Raw genomic sequence first — 26,487 nt, 5'->3', positions numbered from 1 at the left:
TCCTAAAGGCAAATGGGAATGGGGCAACATACATTAGGCTAGCCAGCAATATCCTTAGCTTTGTGAAGATTTTTTTTAAGAAAGATGAACACTGTTTATTGACAGACTGCTCATGAAGGACAGCTTTCAGCTGGATCTTGATCTTCCTACCACAGACTTTCTTCAATGGAGCAGAGTTACCATTAACATTTTCTATTGCAGTGCAATACCTTCCAAATGTTCGAAAACATCACCTGCACTCTCTCTGCACACTGCCACCAAGACACATTGAAGCGCTATTGTACTCCACACACAACTGGAACCTCTGGGTCACCCTCACTTTTCTGCCCCAACTGGGCACCCCTTCATAATCTGGTCCCACACCATACCCTGATCAGAAGCAACCTCCAATGATCTTTCTCATTCCCCCAGTACTATACTGCCTGCTACATGAATCTATTCAGTGAGTGTCCAGTGGTTGTTTGATGATTGGCACCAGTGTAGATGAAACAACTCTTATCCCTGACTTTTGTTCACACAGACCTTTTATTCAACTGTGGCCAATGGACAGCATTCAGAAGTGGGCCCACTGTTAATTTATTTCCAATCTTCTCAATCTAGAGGCATTGAGATCAATCATCATGCCTTGATTGTCAGCCAAACTAAAATCACCAAAAATCTCAGTTCAACATTGGACAAACATAATATGTACTCACATAGCATCTTTACTGTACAAAAATGTGTACAGGTTCTTCCCAGATTCGAAATAAAACACACAAAATGATGGCCAATTGCACTAAAGGAAGTGATATTTGAAGGAAGGAGCACAACATTTGTCAGAGGGGAGTAAGAAGGGCTTTGGTGGACAAATGGAAGCTGGAGAAGCAGCGGGCAGTAACTTAATAATTAGAAGCATTTGGAGAATCAAGGAGTATTTTTTAAAAATAAGAAAAAATCCTCTGAATGTTAAACGAATGTTAAGTATGAAAAAGACTGCTTTGAAGAAAGATTCTTGTTCGGGCTCTGCCTGTGAAGGACGCATGCAATTCTCATGTAAAAAATACTGAGTTGCAACAGTTAAATTAAAAGGATTTCTGATTTCAATATCTGGCTTTCCGTTTTGCTTTATGGTTTCTCACGTGTGAGGAGGGCAATGTCATTTTGCCATGTACCATCTATTTCCTTCTTATCACAAAATCATGCTTTTCCTTCCATGGACTGCCTTATACAAACATGCTGAAGCTGCTGGCGGAACTGCTCGTTCAGTTTTAAACAGGTTTCAGAAATGGGCTGCATGAAAAGAAAATTCTGGTTCTTGTGTTAGGAAGCTGCCATTTGTTAGTTCATGCTGGGACAACACTGCAACGCAGCTGAGTGCTAATATAGATTGTGTTCTCCAAGATTTATAATCCTGGGCTGTGAAGTCAGAATCATCGAAATAAACACGTGATTTACAAAGACCTTTGGAAAGGTTGTCATAACTTAAAATGACACTGAGGTGGTCTTCTCATTTGCGGATCTTTGTAGCTTACAAAATATTTGCGGTCAAATTAGTATCTTTACTGCAACAATACTTTTCTTTGCCGGTAATCCTTAGTTATCCTTTCTCAAAGAGAATCAAAGCTTCTCAACCCAGAAAACATTATATAAAGCTGTTAAAATGTAAAAAAAAACAGGCTGAGGAACATAAATACAGATTTTTGTCAAGAGCCTAGCCTTGTGGCTTGTTCATATTCTTAAAATATGAGAGTCTAATTAGGAATGGTTTTCTCCTGAGTTGAAATGACAGGTTTATACATGATGGAGTCAATATTATTCAAGGAATGACCACTCCACTTCTTTGAAATCTGCATCTTATTATTTCACCATCTATCATCAAGGCAAACAGCTTCCTAATAACCAATCATTTTCCATGGCAAACTTCTTTTTAAGGATTCATGTTTCATAACAACATTACAATTGCCCAATTCTTCAGTCTAAATTTGTCTAACAGAACGCTCATAGACGTTAGACTGAACAAAATCTCCAGAAAGTGTGGACTAATATCATCCTCTTTGCATATAGGATCAATTCAAACATATTTTTCTAAAGTGCCTGAGAGCAGTTCCAAAAATGGTTTATTCAAGCCTTGTTAATCTTTATTTTTAACACAAGGAACAGCATTTAGATGTTAAACAGATTTACAATATTCAGTTGAAACTGGTGCTGTTTGCCTTTGTGCAGTCAATGCTGATGTTCTCTGTTATTTACTGTCTCCCCCCCACCTCCCTCAACATTTCTTACAGCATTAACACTGCAATCCACCTGTTTAACTCAAAGGCACCCGATGATTCTTTTTCGCCCAAAATGTTACATCCAGCTTGTTCCTCTTTCCATTTACATTACTCATTAAAGCACTGCCATTCTCTGATTTCCTTGATCTCCTGTTCGGACCAGAAAATCTCCCAAAGCTTGTAGATGCTGCCTCCCTTGCCGTGCACAGATAACAAGAAGCCCTCAAAAATAATGACGAGTAAAGCTGAAGACTTGCCAGATTTTGCATCGATTACAAAAAAAAGACATGCAGAATCATCTGATTCTTGATTACCCACACTGTTGACATTTTCATGTACATCGGGGTGGAATTGGATGGCATAACATAAGATTGATGTGTGGTCTGACAAATTTTCTGACCAGAATTCAATTATAGAGATGTAGAGATACTGTGATCTCACTCACCCCTTTGTTCTTCACTGGATCTGAGCCATGATTACTGAGCAAGCAGTACGGAACCAAATAATCTAACCTTTATGACGTCAACTGTGTTCTTTCACATCTTAAAACATTTATTTGCTGTTAAGAGGAAATTAACTGATCGGTGCCTGGTTTTGAAATGACAAATGAAGCCACACAGTAGCAATCATTATGTGGGGCTACAGGAAATTGCGATATGGAATCAGGGCAGTTTGCTGAGGGAGACCTTCGGGCTTGATTGTAAGGACCGAGTCTTGACAATGGAAGTAAGTCTGTGAAGGAGAGAAGCACAGAGTTAAGGATAGAGTGGGATTGGGAGAGAATAAGACTGAATGACCCCAAGACAGAGTGTGAGCTAGACATATAACCGAGAACATTATAGCACAGTACAGGCCCCTCGGCCCTCGATGTTGCGCCAACCTGTGAAACCATGCGCTCTCTCTCTCACACACATGCATACACACAAGTACATGTCCCCACCTCCTTGCCTTCCTTAACCTAAAGCCTATCAACAAATCAGGCTGGGACAGAAAGAATACTGAAAAGGCATCTCACTTCTAACTCCATTTTCATGCAAAGTCAGTCCAGGCCAACTCAAAGTTCTCCACCAGAGGCAAACGTAAAGTTGCGTTAAACCTAAAGCTTTAGTTTGGGCCCAGTTCCCAAGACTTTGAGTCTAATCTGTCTCTCTACGGCTGTGCTTCTTAATCAAGATTGCAAAACCTACATTTTATTGGTTAATTATTTTTAATGATCATTTTAACTAATTTTAATTTGTTAAAGTATCAATTTATCACTTTTGCTTCATTTTCTAAATTAATTTATAGGGTTGGGTCAAACTTTATCCTTCTCATGTTTACACATCAGCCTTTGAAAAAGCAATTGAGATGAGGTACCTCTTGTTATTGAGCTCATTAGGAGTTTGGGGAACGACAGGCTCAGATGGCCAGCACTGGGTCTGAGATGGGTTTGAGCATAGTGAGGGGTAAACAGTAGAAAGCCATTCAGAACTACAGCATGAAAAGGCGGAGAGAGTGAAATGCAGCAGCCTGGGCACTGGCTCACCGGAGCTGAGAGACTTCATTTTGTGAGAAAGGAGTGCCTGGCCTCAGAGGGATGAGAGTTTTCTGGTACCTCTTACTGTCTGGCTGGCGACAGTTTATCTTTGTGATAGAGGGAAGAGTTAAACCTCTCATGTCCCACACAGATGCAGTTGGGGCCTCAAGGGAGGCATCAGAAGTACGTGGGACCAGTTGTAAATGACTGCCAAAACTACTGCTCACCCTACTCATTCATTTCCATAGACAACATCAAGTGCCACCTTGACTTCTGTTTCTGTTCTGTTAAATTTCATGGTCAGCAAGTTGTTAAAAGACATCATCACTGTATCATAACATGAAATCTAAGGGCATGAAGATCACATTCTCCTCCTTCCCCCAGATCAATTGAAGCATGACATATTACTGGAAACATGCTTCTATTTTGTCACCTGTTAACACAGTCCTGACACTTGGGTCTCTGAGAAATGTATTGTCTGTATATAACAGTTTGCAGTAATAAATGTCTCTTCTATTCTTTATTACCACAACATCCAAGCCTAATTTCTTATGAGGAAAAACATAAGCTTGTCAAATCAGATAGAACACCCTGCTAGAGCCAAAGTCACATCAGATTGTCCTTTAGATTATCCCTTCATGACTAGCTCCGGCCTGATGTCTGAAACCTGACACCCCTGGTTAGGCAATAAACTTGCCTCTGAGCCAATTAGCAGCTCCTACTTTGAACACAGTATCATGAAACTGAGGCTGGTGTGACACAGAATTACAATTTGGAAATGTTCCAGGTGGAAGATTCCAAAGCCCAGAATCAAATATTTGAAGGCAGACTTCAAAGAAATTGTATTCACTCTGCGTTAAGTAAAGGTCTGCCACAATTATATATGTATTTTATTAAAATGAGGGTGTGATCCAGAAGACCCGAAATATTCTTCAGCTTGTTAAAATGTAAGCAGACCTACGCTCTAAACATCAGTGTGCTTTCTAAACTGAATCATAGCTATTCTATGATAACTTCCTTCTGTTCAATAACTTATATGGATGTCTTTGTTCCTGGTGACACACACTCTCCAAGCAGTGCTTAACTTTTCAAAATATTCACACAAATCAAACGTGTAAATACAGTTTTCCATTTGCTCCAGATGGAATACAGCTACCAAAATTATTTCACTGTCATGAAGTTTAATTGGGGAAGAGAGAGAGAGAGAGAGAGAGAGAGAAAAAGTGCGCGAGAGAGAGAGAGAGAGAGAGAAATTGATTCTTTTAAAAAAACTGTAGTTATCTTTGAACAAAAAGTTTCTTGTGTTGAACTAATATTCACTGTGTCTCCTCTATGAGTCAATCAGTAGCACTTTCACCCGAGTTCAAGTCTCACTCAACAGCTCAAGCAAAGAAATCAAAGCCAATGCCCCAGTGCAGAGTGGACTTTTTTAAAAAACTTCATTGCCATCATTTATTTGCCAGCCCTAACTGCGCAGAGGGCAGCTAAAAGTCAGCCACATTGCTGTGGGTCTGGAGTCACATGTAGGCCAAACGAGGGATTGCTTCCCTGAAGGACACTGGTAAACCAAATGAGTCCCTCCCCCACCCCAAACAATCAGCATCAGTTTCATGGTCACCATGAGACTTCTAATTCCAGATTTTCAATTAAATGCAAATTCCACCATCTGCCATGGTTGGATTCAAATCTGGGTCCGCAGATCATTACCCGGGTCTCCAGATTAACGGTCTAGGTGATAATATCACTCAGCTTCCCAGTTGGTGGAATTGTTGGAGGTGACATCTTTTCAGCGTGACATCAAATTGAGGCCCTGTCTACCTGCTTGGTTGGATGTGTAAAGGTTCTGAGGCACTCTTCCAAGGAACAATAGGAAATTTATACCTACTGGTCAAATCAATCTCCATGCCTCAGAATATCTGGCCATCATCATATTGAATTTTGTGGGGGCTTGCCGTGTGCAACTTGCCTGTTCTACAATAGGAACTATGCTATAAAAAGTACCTCATTGGATGTTTGGCATTTTGAGATGTCTGTCTTCTGGCTTTGAAAAGAGCTATATAAAGGCAAGTTCTTCTATTAATGGTTAACAATATCTTATTTGTATAAAGTCATTGAACACTCAAATGAATACTTTCAGGTATGACATTTGAAGGAGGATATGCATGAAAAATTAATGATCCTTTGCACTTTGATGTAAATCCAAATCGTCTTCATAGGGTAAAACAGTGCTAGTGTAAACATCTCAGTGTCCAGAAGTGCCTGAGGATTAGGGATAGGTTTTGGTGGGCCCTCGAAGTGTCAGGCCAATATTATTGGCAAAGTCAGTGCTTTGGAATAAAAGTACAAGGCAGGCTAACTTGTAGTGCTCTGGATCATCTGGGTAAACTCTCAACATGTTTGTTACTATAAGATAACTCTTTTTACTCATTATGTTTGGTGCCAGTGAAATAAATAATGTCTGAATCAATATTGTTATGCATTCAGTGCATTTTTCTTGTATTAAAAGAGAATCAAAAGGGAATAATTCATATGCAACATATGGTTGAAGCAACAAGCTCTGGGGGCAACAGATCACTTTGCCAAACTTTACACAGATTCCTCCTCACAGTGTTTCCTTCATATTATGTTTGTTGGCTGCTGTAGAATAAGTTGCCAGATACCGATAGAAATGTCTAGTCAACAATGCCGTTGTACCAAATGGAGACAGTGGAGACATTGGACTAAAAAAATTGAGGTGTCGACATTCATTCTTATAAAGGACACAAGTTCAAATTCCACTTTGGCAGCTGGTGGAATTTGAATCCAATTTTAAAAAAAGAAACATAAAGATCAGTAATAAATGGTCAAAATAACATTCGTCAATTCTTGTAAAATCCCATTGAGTTCACTCATGCCACCATATTTACATGTGACTGCAGACCTGCAGGGTGACTGTTAAATGTCTAGAAATGACTGAGCAAACAACTCAATTCATGGACAGTTCGTGATGGACTGAAAAACACAGGAATTGCCTGTGATGGCCACATACCATTGAAGACTAAATGTAGAGAAACTACTTGAACAGTGAAATAACTGCACAGAGACCTGTCACCAAGTCACCCTTTATTTACTTGTGGCCAGTCAGCTTAGAGTCAGTCCCCTGAACTAAAGAGATTCCGAAGCCCCATTCATATTTTTTAACGTTTTTTTTCTTAAACACAGCCAGCGGTGAACCTTCTGCTACTCCTGTAAAAGGAACACCGCTGTGTCCAGCCAGCTCGGAATCAGTCCTCCTGAGAAGATTCTAATCTCCTGGGTTTTTTTTTCCCTCTTTTTCTAATCTCCTGGCTGTACCATTCTTTTTTGTTTTCTCTTTCTTTTTTAGTGCGTGTGTAGGTGCGAGACACAGTAAAAACACGAAGTGTGTAAAATAGTTTATTGATAGTCCACCAGCAAAGAACCAGTAGGAAGCAGAGGCCCTCTGGGGCAATGTCTATGTGAATGAAAAAGTAAGGGGGGAGGGTAGGGATTAAATCAAAATAGAGTTTGAGGAGGAAATAAAGCACTGAAATCTGCCAACAGGATTTGAACCTGTGAGGGGGGGGGTGGGGGGGGGGGGTATGGGGCAGGGGTGGGGGTGGGGGCGAGGAAAGGAGCCCCAGTGGATTTCTAATCCATTGCTTTAACCACTCAGCCACAACTACTGGCCCACTCCCCTATTTATACCTGTCAAACAGCGTTCCCTAACTGGCCCAGGTTAACAATCCTAATTAAAGGATCTCGTAGTCAATGAAATCCATTTGGTGCCAAATCACTACAGACAGGAACTGAAGAAACGGACAGACTGTGGAGTATCATCACAGCAAAAGGTGGACCATCAATAAACAACTTTCATCATCTGCTTTTAGCACCTCAGATTATTCATGGGCTAAAATGACCTTTGTCAAAGGGCACTGCCAGTCAGTCAATCAGGCACAAAAACAACCAACGACACTTTTATTTCCAATTTCTACCATTCTAAACGGGCAAATACTGGGCATGAAAGACTGCTTACGGAGAATCCAGCTTTACTGGGGCCAGATTAACGAATACATAAAATCAACCCTATTTAAAACTGCAGAGTTGAGAAAAATAAAGCAGAAACAGAAGTTACTGGAGAAACTCAACAGGTCTGCATCATCTCTGGCGAGAAAGTAGAGTCAATGGACCTAAAATACTGATTTGCTTTCTCTCCAGGAGATGCTGCAGAGTTTTGTGCTTTTGTTTCAAACCTGCAGTTCCTTGTTTTATTCTACAGGCTTCATAAGTTCTGAGGATTCCAGTCAGCCACTAAATAACATGATGTCTGCATGCTAAAGAGAAATAAAAATGTCTGTTGCAACTGACCGAGGTCTTTTAAAAGAGGAAAGCAAACTCCTCCTCGGTTATAATGAAAATAAATATGATAACAGGATGGTTATGTATATAATGACTTAACAGAGATATCAGCTGTCAGGTGCAAGACACTGAAGAAAGGAAGGAATAAACTGTATCAATGAGAAATGAATTTACAAAAATTGTATTCTGTACAATGGTATAAATAAAAGTTTGTGTGAGCCTATCACAGCCAAACAGCAGTTACTCATATGTCATTGTTGAAAACCACTGCAGACCACAAACAACCAGAGACAAAGATAGCCTTCACAAAACTGAGCAGAGTAGAATCCCAAACCACAAGCCCTACGGCAACACAATTCATGGACTCCTTTATTACTTAGCAATCTCCACACTCTAATGGTTAATATTGTCCTGTTTCAGGAGCATGGAAACCAGAGAAATAATGTTCCAGACAATACCTATGGTAGCATTGAGCTTATGCACTCAATAAACATCTTCTCATTCTCGACAGAATGGAGAATATGCTTATAATTTGGTCATAAGCGCTGTGCAGGAAAACACCCTTGAGTGAATGTTGCCACACGTTGTAACTGAGTAACATTTCCTTCAATTTAAATGCATTGTGTGTCATTGCATGTCAAACAGGTTATATCCTCTATAAAGGCTCCACACTGAATATGAGGAACCTCTGCAAAGTTGAATCAATGTTCTACAAATAATGGACATGCTGCAGCAAACTCAGGACTGTGTTCACACACCAATGTTCAGATCATGATAACTCCACAAACTACCCTGTTTACAAAATCTTCCAACATCTGCATGGATTACGGGTTTCCAGCTGGATCTTTGACTGCTCTGGTTTCTACATGCAAACTTCAATACACTGAGCAATTTTAGACAAAATTCAAAGTGTAAGCAAATATGATAAGTCAACTTGGAGGATGTTCAGCCAACTCTCATGCATAACATCTGTCCGTGACTGTCATGTCAATGCCTGCTCTCAGTCTGCTAGGAAATAGGATAAATATCATCCTTTGGATACAAGTAATGGGACTCACCAAAAGGGCCAAGGGACAGGAAAATCACTGACTAGACTGCCAGGAATTGAGACAAACTTCTGAGCTTATGTTAGTAGGCAATGGCCAAATGCCATTTGCAAGACCCTATAATCAAAACAATGCTTAGTACTTGATTAGAAACAGACAAAAATCTTTGCTGCACCATCCAGAGTGAGATGAAAATATTCACACCATGCGGTTAGGGTCATGCACTTATCGCAACCTGCTTTGTACTTAGTCACATACTATCATTAGACCATCAGAGACGCAACAAATACATTGACCAAACTTGCAAGTGAGGCATCTATCTGGTAACACGTTGCCATGAATGAAAGCAGAAATTGCCAATTTGGTGGCGGTAGCCGAATGGTTCCGGCACTGGACTCACAGCCACTGTTCTGTTTTCTAATGACAAGCTATGAAATTGAACTCTTAAAAAACCCTATCAATAATACAGTAATGAAAGCTGCTCTCCACACGTGCTATGCTTATCTGCTACATGTTTATGGTATACTATATTTCTCAGCAAAATCCCAACTGCTTCACAACTCCTTAAGGGAAGAGATGAATGGCTCCTATCTGGTCAAATCTAAACACACTTCCCATCACACCTAATGTGGTTTATCGTTAATACACTGAAGGCAAGTAGTAAAATACTGCTTTGTCAGTGCCACTCACAGAAGGCCAGTTGGCTAGATGGCTAGGGTGTGCTTCAAAATAGCGTCCACAGCACAGATTCAATTCCTACCTGACTGAGGTATATTTGGGACCTGCCTCCTCACCCTACAACTGAGGCAGTGGTAAACCACAGCCAACAAAATGGTAAAGAAAAGCAAGATGAAATATTAGCACACAAAAACCACTTATGTCCCAAGAACAAAGAAAAACTACTATTTATATTATACCCTTAAGATGTGCGGAAATGCTGCAGTTGCTGTAACGTTGGCTAATACAGCACTATCAGAAAAATCTTTCAAAGAGCATTTAGGATAAGTAATGACTGCAATAAAAAGCAAAATATTGCGATGTTGCAAACCTGAAAGAAAGAGAAAGTGACAGAGAAAATTCAGCAGGTCTGATAATATCTGTGGAGAGAAAGAGAGAGAAAGTTAATGTTTTGAGTCCAGTGCGACTTTTCTGCAGAATCAATGATCCTGTATTTGATTATATTGGTTATGGAAAAGAAACCACAAAAATTAATTGCTCTTGTTTCTTTATCCAGAAGAGCTTTACAGAGAACTACACACTTTCTGAAGCAGTAGATTACCTTTTGTTATACAGGGAAATATTGCAGACATGTGCACAGCAAGCTCACGCAAACAGTGATGAGATAATTTTCTAGTATGCTTGGTGATGGACAGCTATTGGCCAGGGCACCAGGGAAAACTTCCCTATCCTTCTTTAAAATCTTGATATCAGATCATGCACACTCATCCTAGAAGGTCCTCATTTTAACATGACAGCACCTCAAACAGTGCGATATTTCATCCGTGCTGCACAGACTGATCAAACCAGATTTTATGCTGATGTGTTCCTAAAGCAGGACATTAATCCATAACCTTTCTATAGCACAGTAAAGAGGACTACTACTGAATGACAGCTATTACCAGAGACACAGAAGGGTTGCATAACCTTCAACATTTTTACATGATCGGTTTTGTTCACATCCATCACCAAGGCAGGAAGAGTCTCTGTTAACGCTTCATCTAAAATGTGGTACAGATCTTCCTCATGCAGGCAGGTGGTAACTTAGATACCTGCCCTAGCTGATTTAGACAGGGTCACATGAAATGGATGAATGTCAATTACAGAATGCCAGTTTTATAATACCTGATGGAAGAGAAAACTTCTTTATTAAATAGAATAATTCAAGTAACCCAACATTAAAAAAATGTGGTTGACTACTGAATACACTTCCTTTTATATCAAAATGAAAGCCATTCATCGGCATTCTAAAAACACCAGCTGGGTACGTGAGCTGTTAGCAGTTAATAAAATATATCCAATATCCACAGAAGGATTTCTAAACATGAAAATACTTTTCATAATTTGGACAAGGTACTTGTGCGCTCAGTCATTCAACGTTATGCCATCACAGACTGTCAGATATGAAGCAGCCCCTTATCAAGCTGACCTTCAAACTGTGAAACACTCGAGCTTTGGGCTTTAAATTTAATCACTAAATGGCTTTGACGACTGAAATGTTAATGTTTTAAGTTCAGTCTGAGCATGCATGCTTTCGAAACTATTCACACAGAATGCACGTTGAGTCAGTACAGTTCAAACACAGCTAAAAGATCAGTTCACATGCGTGAGAGTGTTCAGTAATATAAAAACTTACCTTGCACAACTTGCCAGTCTTGAACTCAGGAGAAATGAGCATGGTACCCCAGTAACTAAATTGTTCTCCAAGATATGCTTTGAAAGTGCTGCACTCATACAGAATTATACTGTCCTGTTCTCACATTGTGACAAGTCCAGCAGTCCTGCTAAATCACTATCTCTAACCGAGAGGTCCCTACATCTACAAGCAAATGTCCCCCCCCCCCACCACTAGATTTCGAGTCACATTCTGCAAGTCTGGGAAAATGTCTTTATTGTCTTCTAAACAGTAGGGCACAGATTAGCATAGTAACCATGGCAACAACTCACTGGATCACTGATCAAGCAAACTTTTGAATTTCAGTTGCAGACCAGGCCCTGGGTTTGCCCAAGTTTGGTACATGAACCACTGAAGTATAATGTTTAAATTAGGTTCAGAAAGAAAACAGCCTGTCAATTCAGAAGGAGTGACAAAGAGTGTGAGTGGGGCTGACTTTGAAAGCAAGGCAAACACTGAAGTTGTACAGCATGACGGACTGTAAACCTGAACATCAACAGAATTCTTGAGCAAATTCCATCTGACTCATGCTTCAAAGTTTTGAACAGAGCTCTGTACATAAAGCAGCTGCGATAGTCTTGATCATGAAATAGGCTTATTAAACTGATACTGCTGGAGATGTTGAGAGTGACATTTTAAAACAGAAACACGCTTTTTCAAAAAAAAATTAATAATAACGATACTGAGAATATGAAATCATATTGTTCCACTTCTCACATCGTTAGAAATATTCGTAACAAGTCCAGTTGTCCTACTAAATTACTGTGCCTCCAGCAGAGAGATCCCTGCTTTTCAGAAAAACTGCCAATTGTATTTAAAATACTGCAAGATTCTGAACATCAACAGCACATCACGTCAAAGTGGTCTCACTATGGGTGAGACTCTGACCTGGACTCCAGCTATGTCAGCCTTTTTAGATTCATTGAGATATACAGCATGGAAACAGACCCTTCAGTCCAACTCATACAGGCTGACCAGATATCTTTTAAATTAATGTACTCCCCATTGCCAGCATTTGGCTCATATTCTTCTAAAGCCTACCTATTCAAATACCCATCCAGATGTCTTTTAAATGTTGTAATTGTACAAGCTTCCACCGCCTCCTCTGGCTGCTCATTCCATACATGCACCACCTTCTGCATGAAAAAAAATTGCCCTTTCTAAATCTTTCCGTCTTTGTGGGACATGTGCAGAATTCTTCTGTTCCATTCTTACTTAGGTCCACACTTGCAGCTCTTTTTCTGGTGCATTGATAAGTATATCAATGCGTTTCCTTTTCTCATCCTAAACTGGAAAATTTAATTGATGTTACTTACAATTTCCACCCTTCTCTTGAAGTGATTCATTGCTTTTCACTCTTATTTCGAGCTAAATTAGATCAGGAGTATTTCCCCGATAAGTTATCTCTGCTGAGTTCAAGTCAATCTATCCAACAAAGATTTAGTCTTGGGGCTAAGGGACTGACAGCAGCAGCCCACAGGAAAAGTAGTTGCCCAAAAATGTTACCTTCCTCCAAATTGCCTGCTTAATTTTAATAAGTATTCTTTATACTCTTGAATGGCTATTTCTCTCATCTCTCCCTTATTTGTTTCAATCTTTAAAAAGCCTTTAACAAAACATTCATGAGTAAAGACACTTCATTTCCCAGTCTTTATAAGTGTTGCCTTTGGTTTCTAATAGAACACATTTGATAAGGATCTCTGCCATTCCTATCAGTTGGTTAGTTCCAGCATCCGTCCTGCAATTAGTACCTTATTCAAATGCCTAAATGTAATGCTACCAATTCCCTTTCCAGAGACAGTAAGAACTGCAAATGCCAGAGTCAGAGATAACAGTGTGGAGCTGGAGGAACACGGCAGACCGGGCAGCATCAGAGGAACAGGAAAGTTGGCATTTCAGGTCAGGACCATTCTGTTTTTAATTCCAGATTTCAAGTATCTACAGGGTTTTGTCTTAATATTACAGACAGACAATATGCCTTCATTACAATATTTATTCTGGATGGAATTTTGTCAGTTTTTTCCCCCAAGTGGAGCAAATGTGCCACCGCAATCACTGACAGAACTCACCACGTCATTTGCCAATCAACACCTTCGATGCTGGTCAGCTAAACAGTCAACAAATCACAGGCCTCGGTAGCGGCATCCCTGGTCACCAAGGGCTGCCAACCAGTCTGGCAGCTTCCGTGTCCTGCAATCCATTGGTCATGGCTTATTCATCAAGGCAACCGGTCACAAGAGGGTGAGTACTTTCATTACTCGTCTCACAGGGCAAGCATTGCAAGGGACAGAAGGGCCTTGGGGTATAGGAGACAATGGTTTGAGGGTGACTTTTTGAGCCTATAAACTTGCATCTGTCTGGGGGCAATAGAAAACATGGAGGAGGGGGAAGGGTGCAACTAGAAGCACCTCCCCAAACCCTCAATCCCAGTAGCAGACATTTGCAGTGTGGCCTGTTTTCGCAGTCAGGAAACAAACCATCTTTCTTGCCTAACAGGAAGGCAGGTGATTGAGGGTGTCGTGAGAAAAGGCCATTATATGATTAATTGATGGTTTTAAGTAATAGTGGTTTCACCTGTAGACCTTCTCACCCATAATTAGTGAGGTGGCAAGAAGGAGTAAGTTTCACTCCAGAGTCAACTCCTCCCTGGTTCCCTTTCTAGCTGCCTCAAGTGGCTCATATCAGGTTCTAGTTAAAGGCAGACTTCAGGAACCCCAACAAATGGAAGGAAATAAGGTTGGCTGAATCCGTGTGGTATGTTACTTGGCACGCTAATGGGCAAGGTTGTGAGCAGTGCTACCTCCTGACCCATCAAAATACTTAGATTACCTACCCTACACCATCAAGTTACTTAGTCAACCACGAACACCATCCAATTCCCATCCTTTAATTAAGGTCTCGCATAGCCAATCACCATGAGAACGTCTTTCCATGACCAGGAGATCATTGGCCATTTTCCCCAACTCCAAACAGACTGACTGTATAGTAACAAACTTTTTGTTCAAATCCAGACCAGGAATAGGAAAATATTTCACTGGGCCCAAAGTGAATTCTAAATTTTGCTAGCTTTCACAAAAAAAAAGTTTGCTCCTGTTTCTCCAGGAAACAGTACATAAAATCTTCCTTCAAACAATTAGGTGACATTTTATAATGTAATTTACATCATAAATTATTCTGTAATATAGTTTAAAAGTGGTAACCCACTGCTTTTTTTTATTAATAGTGTAGACAATGGATTTACTATTAAAAAAATTTTAATCACTGTCTAATCTCCCACCAATGAGAACTCCCAAGTGTGAATAACAGAAAATGATCTTACCATCCACAACTTAACCACTTATTTTTCTATTACAGCCTTTAATGTCAAAGAGAAGCTAAATTTTAAGAGATAATGGGGACTGCAGATGCTGGAGAATCCAAGATAACAAAGTGTGAAGCTGGATGAACACAGCAGGCCAAGCAGCATCTCAGGAGCACAAAAGCTGACGTTTCAGGCCTGCACCCTTCATCAGATGCTCCTGAGATGCTGCTTGGCCTGCTGTGTTCATCCAGCTTCACACTTTGTTATCTAAATTTTAAGAAGTTTTTCAAAACCCTGCAAGTGGTCCTGATTAGTGATAACTCATCGCCCTCTACCTGAGGGCATGGTCAGGTTTGCTGGGAGGTAACAGTATCCAGTAAAATGTGCTTCATATAGACTCAATCACCGAAACTCAATGACACAAAATTCCAAGCTGGGGTTTGGTCACTGGCCAGCACAGGCCAGAGTGACACGACACAGTCTAATGTATCTGAAAGCAGTGTTCAGCACAGAGGGATGCAGGAGATGTCAAAGAGGAGATACTTTCCTGGAAGGTCGCACTTCATTGAACTGAAGAGTTTAGGCTGGGAATAAGAAGTTGGAGTTAATGCAAGGAGACACAGGTAACTCAGAATCATGCTTGTGGATGGAACTGAGCTGTTTGAAAGTTTAGAAAAATAAATCACAGAGATTGCCAGTTCTTTATATCTAATGATTAAATCCATTATGTTCAAATATTCTAGGTTCAAAATCTGAAGCCTCAGTGTTATTATTAGCTTATGTTATTTTCAACTACTGTTGATAAATTCCTCTGTTTACTGTGAAATCTGAACCTCAAACACAATTCAGTGGCCTACTTAGTTTGGTATGATTTATCTTAGAAAAGTAGTGACACATTTATGAAAATAAACTGAAAGTGCAATTTGAATATACGACTCCTTTAGAAAAAACACCCACCAACAACTTTTAAATATATTGCTGCTATCAGACAAGTTACTGTCCAGATAAGATCACAATACTTCATAGAATCATGGAATCACTACAGTGTGGAAACAGGCCATTCGACCCAACAAATCCACGCCGCTCCTCCGAACAGCATCCCACCCTGAATCATTCCCCATGTCTAACCCACCTAACCTAAACATCCCTAGATGCTGCGGGACAATTTAGCATGGCCAATCCACCTACCCTGCACATCTTTGGGCTGTGGGAGGAAACTGGAGCACCTGAAAGAATCACACAGACATGGGGGGGGAAAATGTGCAAACTCTACACAGACAGTCACCCATGGGTGGAATCGAACCTGGATCATTGGCACGGTGAGGCAGCAGTGCTAACCACTAAGCTCCTGTGCCACCTAAACTTAAAACCATTCATGTGGTGCAGTGGTGGTGCCCTGCCCCTTTGGCAGGAGACCTTGGTTCAAATCCCACCAGCTCCAGAGGTGCATAATAAACAGTGTGGACAGGCTGATTTTAAAAAAAGTGTCCACATTGAGATTCTGTACACTTAGCAAGCTCACAGTCTTGGCAGTAAATCTAGGCCAGTTTTTGGAATCCTGGTTAGAAACCTCTCTGACAAAACAATGAACAAACATCATTCATTGTCAGCATAAATATTATACTAGTGATAAACTGAATCAATGTAGACAAGGCATTGGGTGCAATTTCCTATGAGTAACATGGAAGGAGCAGGCTTCTTTATTAGGCTGTGCTAGAAACTTAGTAAATTTTTTTATGAAGAACATCTGCATTAGAAGATTACATCAATTTGGGAAAAGTGTCACAGATGCCAACTTTCAGATGAAATCATCTCAAATAGATGTCAAAGTTCACGTGGCACTATTTTGTCAGAAAACATGATTCTCATCAGTAAATGTTTCGCCCTCAAATCTACATTATCAAGATTAATAAAATAACCAGCCATTAATACCTTGCTGTTTGTGGGAGCTCGCTGTGTGCGAATAGCTGCTGTGTGTTCTAACAGTTATAATTATAACAGGGACCACATTGAGAAGGACTTCTTTGGAGGTCTGAGTTTATTGTGAATGCCACCACTAGGTGGTGCAATAATCACACATGCACATAGTTAGGACCTGATTTCATTGGAGAGAGAGTATAATCTCCCACTTCCAGCCTCACTCCTCCCTCATCACTCCTGGCTTCATGCTCTTCTCGTCACACTTCCAGCCTCCTAGCCCCATTATAGCCAATCCCAGCCTACCCACTCCCTATGCTCCCAGCTTCCCTGCCCCTCTATCCCCCACTTTCAGCCTACATTCTCCCCACTTCTCTATGGCCAATTCTAGTATCCCTACTGTTCTACAGCCATTCCCAGCCTGGCTAACCATCTATAGATACTCCTGACCTCCCTACTCCTCTAAAACGACTCCCGACCTCAACTCTCTCAATACCTCATTTCTGCTCACTGAAATAACTCGAGACCGGTATCCTGTCACCAAGTCACTCTTTATTCATACGTGGAAAGTTCTTGACATTGATCCAGCAACGTCAGGACCAGCTCCAAGTGTGAACAGGATGTCTGACATGCCTGTTTATATCTGTCAGCCACGGCTCCCTGATTGGATCAGGCTAACTGCCCCAATCAGGGAACTCATTCAGCCCATCTGGCTGACCTTGCTACACTCACTACATCTGTCCCCCTCTAAGTCCAAGGATATAGGCCAGTTCTTTATCTTCTAGCCTTTTCTGGGGCACTTTTGGACCGAGTCCAGTTCCTCTGGCCCAGCCTCAGATACAGGAAGCGTGTACCAGACAATAGCCTGCCTCTTGGCCCCAGAGCATCTTGGAAGAAATTCATCGCCTTCTTCAAGCAGTTAAAAGGTATTGAGGCTATGCTATTCACCGTGTCCATCTCAGATTCTCATGTTTCTTTGACACTGGAGGGAGGGGATGAAACCATAGGATCCAATATCCTTTCCGCCTGTTTTGGGTGTGTTCTGCTCCTTCACCGTTTGCAAGTTTGCAGATTTCATAGTGTCCACAAGCTTGTTTAGGAGCACCGCACCCACCCAAATTTCATACTGCACAGTATCTGCCCTCATGTCGACTCTACCTCTTACCGACACAGGCACGTTCCCCAGGTCTCCGGCACCAGACCTTGTTCCCTGAACTCTCTCACAGACAGACAGACACACACACACACGAGTCTTGGGTGCAGCACTGGCATTCCTGATGCCATTTCACCCTCCCCACCCATGGTCCAGGAAGATCAAATTTAACCTAGTGTGGAGTCTTCTCCTCTTTAGCAACTCTGTTGGGGCTAGCCCTGTGGTTGCCTGAAGTGTCATACAATAATCAAATAGGAACCCAGACAGTGTGGTGTCCAGTGAAGTTGCAGGCTGTTTCAATAAGCCTGCCTTCAAAGTTTGGGCTGCTCTTTCCACCAGACCATCGGATGATGGATGGTATGTGGCTATCCTCATGCACTGAATGCCATTCAACTAATGGAAACACTCAAATTTTTTTTGCTGGTCGATCATAAAAAACCCTTGGAGTTTGCCCCGATATCACAGAATCCCTAGTGTGGAAACAGGCCCATCGGCCCAACAAGTCCACATTGATCCTCAAAAACATCCCACCCAAACCCATCCCCTGTAATCTACACATCCCTGGACACTACAGGCAACTTAGCCTGGCCAATCCACCTACCCTGCACATCTTTGCACTGTAGGAGGAAACCGTAGCTATCGGAGGAAACCCACGCAGATACGGAGAGAACGTGCAAACTCCACACAGACAAGTCACCCAAGGGCTGAATCGAATCCACCCATTGTCAGTGAGCAACATTTCTCGGAGGCCATGTATTGCAAAAGGTGCTTACAGCTTTTCTATCATCATCACAGTGTTTGACAAATGAACTTATGCATGTCCAGCCACTTTGAGTGGGCCAAAATGACTAAGAACATTGAGTCCATGGAAGGGCTGGCACAGACGAAATGTTATTGAATCCAGGGTTTACCCTGTTATTCACACAAATGTGTGGGAGCTGCTGGTCGTAATCATTGATTGCATCCACACCTGGCCATCAGACATAAATTCCCACCAATATCTTCATTTTTGACACCCCTGGATGATCCTTGGTGAAGTTCAGCCAGGATCTGCCCTTTCAGCACCTTTGTTCAGGGCAATCACTCTTGCTCCCCAAAATAATATGCCAACCTCTACTGTGACCTGGTTTCACCGGGTCCAGAAAAGTTTCTCTACTTGAGATGGCCCTTTGGCTTCCCACCATCACCACCAGCTGTTTTAGTTTTGCCAGGATGGGAATTTTTTGAGTCCAAAGACTGATATTGTCAGCTGTGACTGGAAGCAAGTTTAAAACCAGAATGGACTCTCCCAGGGGTGGCACCACCAGTGGGGTATCTGCCCTTGGGAAACAGCTTAAAAGCATCAGCATTTGCTACCTGGCCTCCCAAACTGGCAAGGTTTATTGGTCTGTTACTATGATGAACTTACGACTGTAAAAGATACTGGTGGAACTTTCTCGCACTAAAGATGACAGCCAAACCTTCCTTCTCCATCTGGGCATATTTGCACTCTGCATCAGCCAAGTCTGGGAAGCACAGCCATCGGGCAGTCCTCCCCATTGTAATATCTGTGAGTCAATACTACCCTGATACCGAATGGGAAGGCATCACATGTCAGCACCAGATCTCGCCTTGGAATCATCGTGTGCCAACACCTTAGACAATGATAGCTGTTTCCGAAAGGCAACACCTTGGCTCTGAGACCATTTCCAAGGCTGAAACTTTTTCCAATAGCAGACGTAAGGGTGCCAGGATGATGGAAGGTTTGAAATGAGCTTTCCATAATTATTTACTAATCCAAGGAAAGACCTAAGCTCTGGTATAGTTGTGAATGTCGTAGCAAATTTGATCGCCCTCACTTCATCTGCTAATGGGTATAACCCAGTTTTGTCAACTCTGTAGGCCAAGCAGGTCACTTGGACTGCCTGGAAGATGCATTTTTCCCTTCTAAGGCATATGCCCACCTTAGAGAAACGTCCAAATTCTCTGAAATGCTCTTCATTGGTCTTCCCTATTATTACCACATCATCCAGTTAAATGACAACCTAGGGTAGCCCTTGTGACATGCTTTCCATTGTCCAGTGAAAAAGGGCACAAGCTGATGATGCCCCAAATGGCAGTCTCATATATTGGTACAAATCCTTATGGGTATTAATTGTAGCATACTTCCGGGAATCTTCATCTAATCGCAATTACAGATATGCATGGCTCATGTCCATCTTTGTGAAGGACAGTCCCCATGTCAGTTTTGCATTCGAATCCTTCACGCAAGGTTTTGGGCTTTTATCCAGCTACAAGAAGCAGTTTACCATTTGTTTAAATCCCTACAAAAGCAAACCAAGCTGTTGGGATTTACAATCAGTATGACCAGTTCTGCCCATTCTGCAAACTGGATAGGTTTGATAATTCCTCCAGTCTCCAGCCTCCTGATATTCGTCTCTACTTTTGCCCATGAGGCAAGTGACACTGGGCAGGACTTGCAGAATTGTGGAATTGCTTCCTGGTCAACATGCAAAGCGGACATGGCTCCTTTTTCAGTCCATGGACCTTCCTGTCAAACTTGCGAGTATTTAATTAGAACTTCACTCAAGTTGCCACTTTAAAATCGAAAAATATTGAGCCAATTTAGATAATCTTTCTCAACCAATTTCACCCCATCAAGCTTGGGCCTGAGCATTTTACCAAAAACAGTCGTAACTGAACCAGCTGCTTCTCATATGAAACAGAAACATAGTCGTACACTTAATCTGTAAAGGTTTCCCGACAAGGATTCTCAGTCTAGTTGGCATCTTACACAAACCCATAGGAGTAGAGTCCAGTTGTCGGCTGGTTCTGTAATCATTGACACAACCTCCATTAAGAACTAGGTAACCATTTAACCAAACATTTATTTTGATTGGTTCTGATTTGGATGTTGCTGGGTAATTTAACTGTTCCAAGCCAGACATGGGTAAGCTTTCTCGGGGGTGCACTCTCCTGGATATCAGCCTATGAGTTCTCTTACTCAAACGGGGCCAATTGGGACTCAGATTTCCTCGATTCTGCAAACCAGCAGAATCCACAATTGCTTGCCAGCCCAGATCCTGAAGAAACATCTGTCCGAGGCTTGGCTTTGTTTTGGATTTTGCTGTGGTTGGATTTGCTCTGATCCCATGAGGTATCTACTTTCCTTCTCAGAAGTGTGCCCGCAGACATGGCCAGGTGAGCACTGGAATAGTCACCTGCACCTGTGATGAGGAAGGGTGCTTAAATGTCACTGCAGGAAGACAGTTTGTTTGTGGGCATTGTAACGGAACCCATGTCAGCTCTGCCTTTTGGTCATATCCCTTTTACAATTACCAACGGATCGGATCCAGAGGAAATTCTGGCCAGGAAAGAAACTGGAGATATAAACAGTTCACAAGTGCCAATAACAAAGCAGTCAAATGCTACCGGGCCAAAAGAGGGTTTGTGTTCCTTCTCAACGGGACCTTTACTAGGCCACCCAGCTCTCCCCATCCTATTCGCTGTAGGGATTATAGGACCGCTTACTGCTCCATGCCCACAGAAAGCACATAACCGCCGCAGAATAATTACCCAAACAATTAGTGAGGAATTTTGTGCGGATTGGAAGGACACAGTAACTCTTTGATCTTCCCTTGACTACGGGTTCCTGGGGGCACTGTCCCTCGGAGGATCGGCAGGAGTAATAGCAGCGAAGAACTGGAATTACCTCATTTGTAGGTTAACTATGCTGGGAAACAGTAGTGAGGGGACTAGAAGCGGTTAAATCGGGAATTGGCAGAGTTAAGGCTCTATGCACAACAGACTAGATATGCAATGGATTATCAAATGGCCGAACAGGGGGAAGTTTGTACCATAGTAGGAGACAAATGCGCACCCATGTTATGTACGAATCATACAACATAACCCACGCCATCCAGTCTATTAAGAAACAATTAGATGATTTTAGACAAAAGGTCCTAAGAAAGGAGATGACTGGCCAGGGTGGCTACTGGGGGGGTCCTGGGGATCCTATCTACTACATGGGCTAGTAATTCTTGTTGTTATAATCATTGTATGTTGTGTGTTAATAACTTGCTGAAATACAGGCTGTAAGATTCTTATGAATACGCTGGTGGTGCCTTTCTCAGCCCCCATCTAGTTAGTTATCATGGAATGATAAAAGGAAGGAATGAAATGTTAAAGGGTGAATATCTGTTCTGCTGACATGTAAGAAATTAGGTGCTAAGCTGCGCCGTGGGCACCTCTGTCTCGCAGACAAAATGTGGTAATCTAATTATACTCTGCTCTCTGTAAATCTTGAACTAAAGCTAAAAAGATACGGAACTGTCTAGAGCGGCGATTGAGAAGTGAGGAACTGTCTAGTTGTACACATTGTTTTTGGGCAGCTGACCTTTGCTTCTATTGTTAGATGATTAAGTCATGGATTGTCACTGTTGCTAGGCATATGACTATGGGCGAAGTAAAACATTGTATCTTGCATACATGACTGACTGTGTTGTAAAATCCTTTATAAAACAGGGGAGCCGGTTCCCTTATTGGGGAGCATCACTTGACACGGCTCCGCAAGACATGCGTAGATTGTTAAGTGATCCTCCAAAAGCTTGTACTTGCTTAAATAAACTGTGGCTGTTCACAGAAGTCAGCATATTGTATTTGTATCGAGTGTGTAGGAATCTCCTAAAAGGAACCCGACATTGGGACTGTATGAACTCCAGCTAGTAGGCACTTTTGCGTGGTTATATCATTAATCCCACACACACCAAATAATCTCTCAGCATCTCATTAAGGATCAAGTAAAAGTCACATGTTCCTGCCAGTAATCTTAACAGAACAAAGAGCAAAGAAAATTACAGTACAAAAACAGGCCCTTCAGCCCTCCAAGCCTGCACTGACATGCTGCCCATCGCAACTAAAACTCCCTCCTCTTCCGGGGACCGTATCCCTCTATTCCCATCCTACTCATATTTGTCAACACGCCCTTTAAAAGTCACTATAGTATCTGCTTCCACTACCTCCCCCAGCAGCGAGTTCCAGGCAGCCACCACCCTCTGTGTAAAAACTTGCCTTTCAACCTTGCCCCTCGCACCTTAAACCCATGGCCCCTGGTAACTGACTCTTCCACCCTGGGACAAAGCTTCTGACTGTCCACTCTATCCATGCCCTTCATAATCTTGTAGACCTCCATCAGGCCGCCACTCAATCTCCGCCGTTCCGTCATCCTCCAATCTAGTCACAAATCCCATTACGGATCTCCTGGTTCTCGAATTGCTGAGCAAAACCAACAAGACTCAGAATTAGGGGAGGGCTGGTGTCTTAAATTCTCTAACTAAATCTATCAACCATTGAAAGGTTTTTTACTGTCTGGTGCATCAGCAAAGATAGCCTACTAATACCCAAAAAAGCTGAAGGTCCACATGCTGTCAGGAGAATTACTGATTATTTTTCCATTTGCTCCAATGTTATTTGCCCATGAAAACTAACACTTTCTTCCCCCATACTGGGCCCAGTCTTTGACACAGTCAAGCTTCCCAAATAAAGGCACGATGCCAGAAATGCTAACCCCAAATCAAAGATGACTGTTGCTTGCAAATTTCTTCAGGAACATATTTTGTTTCCTCTCACTGACACTCACTGAAGTAACTCGATATAGGCCAGTATCCCTTGCCAAGTTACTTTTTATTTACACTTTTTATTTGTGTGTCATCCTTGACACTGGCCCTGGCTTCCACAGAGCCAGCTCTCAGGTTGAACAGAACCTCTGACACTCCTGCTTATATCTGACTACCACGACTCCCTGATTAGACCAGGTTAATAGTCCCATCTGGCTGACATCATTACCATCACTACAGACACCTTAGTCCAGAATATCTCCTTTTGACTTTGCGAGGAAAGATGACGGTTTTTGAATTGCAAGATGACCCTAAGCCACCATTTCTTACAGCGGATGTACATTTCAAAAGAAAAGTCAATTTCAAAAGTTATCGCATTGGGCAAAGGTCTTATTTTAAGTCATGAAAATGACATCTCTTTCCTAGACTTGACGATTTGTTGTATAGTCTGGAAAAGCACATTAAAGCTCATATTAACTTACACTGCTGTTTTTCCATGACAGGTAAAAAAGCAGGCCAGCTGTTATGTTCTTAGATACATTTCAATCATTTAATCTACCTCTTCATGGGACCAGACTGGAGAATTTATGCTTTCTTATAACGTTCTGTATTCATACATGGGAGTGAGGGTGTTGCTGTTTGGGCCAGCATTTATTGCCCATCCCTAACTAGCCTAAAGAGTCAACCACATTGCTGTGGGTCTGGAGTCGCACGTAAGGCAAGTCCAGATAAGGATGGCAGTTTCCTTCCCTAAAAGGACGTGAGTGAACCAATGGTTTTTAAAATCAATGGATTTGTGCGTATCATAAGACTCTTAAATTCCAGTTTTTTTTTCAAAACTTGAAATTAAATTAGAACCCAGAACATTACCTGAGTGTCTGAATTAACACTTCAGCAACTATAGCACCAGGCCACTGACACGGCCTAGTTGTCAAAGAATTTATTTGAGCCATGGAACAGAATTAGACCATTCTGCCCCGAGCTTGTTTCAGCAAGTAGTCAGATGGGAAATCTGTATTTAGAGTCTATTGACCTGCACTTGCTCTATATCTCTTTCCACTTACCTGACAAAAACCTACTGATCTCGGTTGTCAAAGTGCCAGTTATCCAAGCTATCTTTTACGTAGTGAATCTGTGATTTTGACCGTGTCAAAGGGTTTCCTGACTTTGCTGCTGACCAAAACAAATTAAGTAGTAGTAAAAAGAGGAATAGAATAACATTAAGAATGAGTGGCTTCAGTTACCGAAGAATGCATTGAAAACTCACTTTCTTCATTGGAGCAGGAAAGTTTAAGCAGGATCTCCAACCAGCTTTAAGATTAGGAAAGATCTCAAAGGGTGAGTATTTGAAAAGGCCATTAACAAGATGCCGAGGATTGGGGTATTGGAGAAGTCTGAAGGTTACTTTCACACTGAGGTTTACTCAACCACAATTGGCTTTTGAGCCTAGATATATTATTATTAAAAAGGCATGTAGACAAAGATTTAAAACAGAATAAATGTAAAAAGGGAAGGGTGAAACCAGATGCAATGGTATTGAATAAACAGTTTTGTTTGCGTTGACTACAGTACTGGAGGCTGACTCTACAATAGAGTAGAATATTGCTGCGTTCACATATCCAAAAGAATTAGAGCTAGCAGGTCAGAGGCACAGGCAGTTACTGTATACTAGGTCAGTGGACAGAAAGTAAACGTCTCTGAACAGCAGGGGTGAGTTAGAGGGTTGAGTGTGTTTCTGAGAGTGAAACATTGTTGGGGATAATGGAGAGAAGGGGTGGAAAGCATTTGTGAATGGTCTGGGGTACGATAATAGAAGTGTATGGTGTAAACCCTTAAAACGACAATGAAGACAGAGGCAAAGCCCCAATTTTGGTCCCACCTCTGGGAGATCTCATCTGGGAGGATCCACAAGCGATGGGTATTTTATTAGGAAAATTCAAAGGGACAATGAGGCTACCTAGCGCTGTGTAAGGCAATGGTTCTGAAATGGTTAATTTTGGAGATGGTATTTAACTCCGTCCAACCTGGTGATGTCATGGGACTTGGGTGGTTAAAGAGAATATCTTAGCATCTTGTCGAGTGAAAACCTATATCCACAGCTCTCCCATGGTCTTAGTAGCAATGTTGAACTTCCTAATGAATTTGTAACTCATTTCTACCTACAATAGGTACATTTTGTTTCAGACAAGAGTCTCTTGATTTCTACTATCACTGTGAACCAACTAGGCCCTTAAAAGATCCATCTACTCGGAAAGTGAATGGTAGTAGCAAACTATTACGACTGCACATTGGGTATGGTTAGCATTACAGCATGTACCACACTTTGTGAATGTCAAGTGGAAATTTCCAGCTGACACACAGACTCCACTTTGAGGATGTGTCATGGCGAAAGGATGGCAGTGGCTCCCAGAACAAGAAGACTGGGAAGCAGGATGAGAGTGCCATCAACTACTGAAACTCTGCTTGCTAAGAGCTGAGTCATCATGGCAGCCATTCCGTGCCCAGCGAAGGGAATGTCCCTCCAGGGTTATGGCCTTGGTACTCTTGATACTGACTGTTTCTTTTGAAATAAAAATTACACTGGAGGATAACAGAGGGTGAAATTGCCCTCTCTCTTTCCCACCGACATCACCAGTATTTGTAAAACTTATTTTTAAGTTTTACTTTGGAAAGTAAATTGATGCTCAGTGTCTACAAGTGGAGGGAGGGTCACTCATTGGATAATCAGCATAAATGAGGAGAGAATAAGGAGACATGCAGCATGGAAGGGTTACCTGAATGTAGTGCGGCTACACACCCTTGTCAAAGTTCCAGGCATATTATGGCATTCCATCCTGCTGTCTGAGGTGCCAGGAGCTCCCATTGGATAGCTGTTTGAGTTCAAACCCTCCCTTTTTCTTTTGGGAATTTGGCACATGGAGGGTGTTGAACAAAGTCATCCCATGCAATCATTGGTTAAT

At 41.8% G+C, this 26,487-nt stretch overlaps 1 protein-coding gene across 6 annotated transcripts in view; it reads right to left on the bottom strand.

Annotated features, from left to right (window-relative positions):
- Positions 1-26,487, bottom strand: part of LOC125457500 (rho guanine nucleotide exchange factor 4) — a 423,581-nt gene that overhangs the window by 287,854 nt on the left and 109,240 nt on the right. The window contains exon 1 of one of the 6 annotated variants that reach the window (XM_048541761.2): positions 11,524-11,699. The exons of the other annotated variants lie outside the window; for them this stretch is intronic. Coding sequence (XP_048397718.2) covers positions 11,524-11,565 — 42 coding nt within the window. The 5' untranslated portion in view covers positions 11,566-11,699. Of the gene's footprint in view, positions 1-11,523; positions 11,700-26,487 lie in introns of those variants that run through there. 6 annotated transcript variants of the gene reach the window in all.

Source organism: Stegostoma tigrinum, chromosome 14, assembly GCF_030684315.1.
Source record: "Stegostoma tigrinum isolate sSteTig4 chromosome 14, sSteTig4.hap1, whole genome shotgun sequence".
Taxonomy (NCBI): domain Eukaryota; kingdom Metazoa; phylum Chordata; class Chondrichthyes; order Orectolobiformes; family Stegostomatidae; genus Stegostoma; species Stegostoma tigrinum.
Note: the sequence above shows the minus strand (reverse complement) of the source record. Positions and strands in the feature narration are given on the sequence as shown.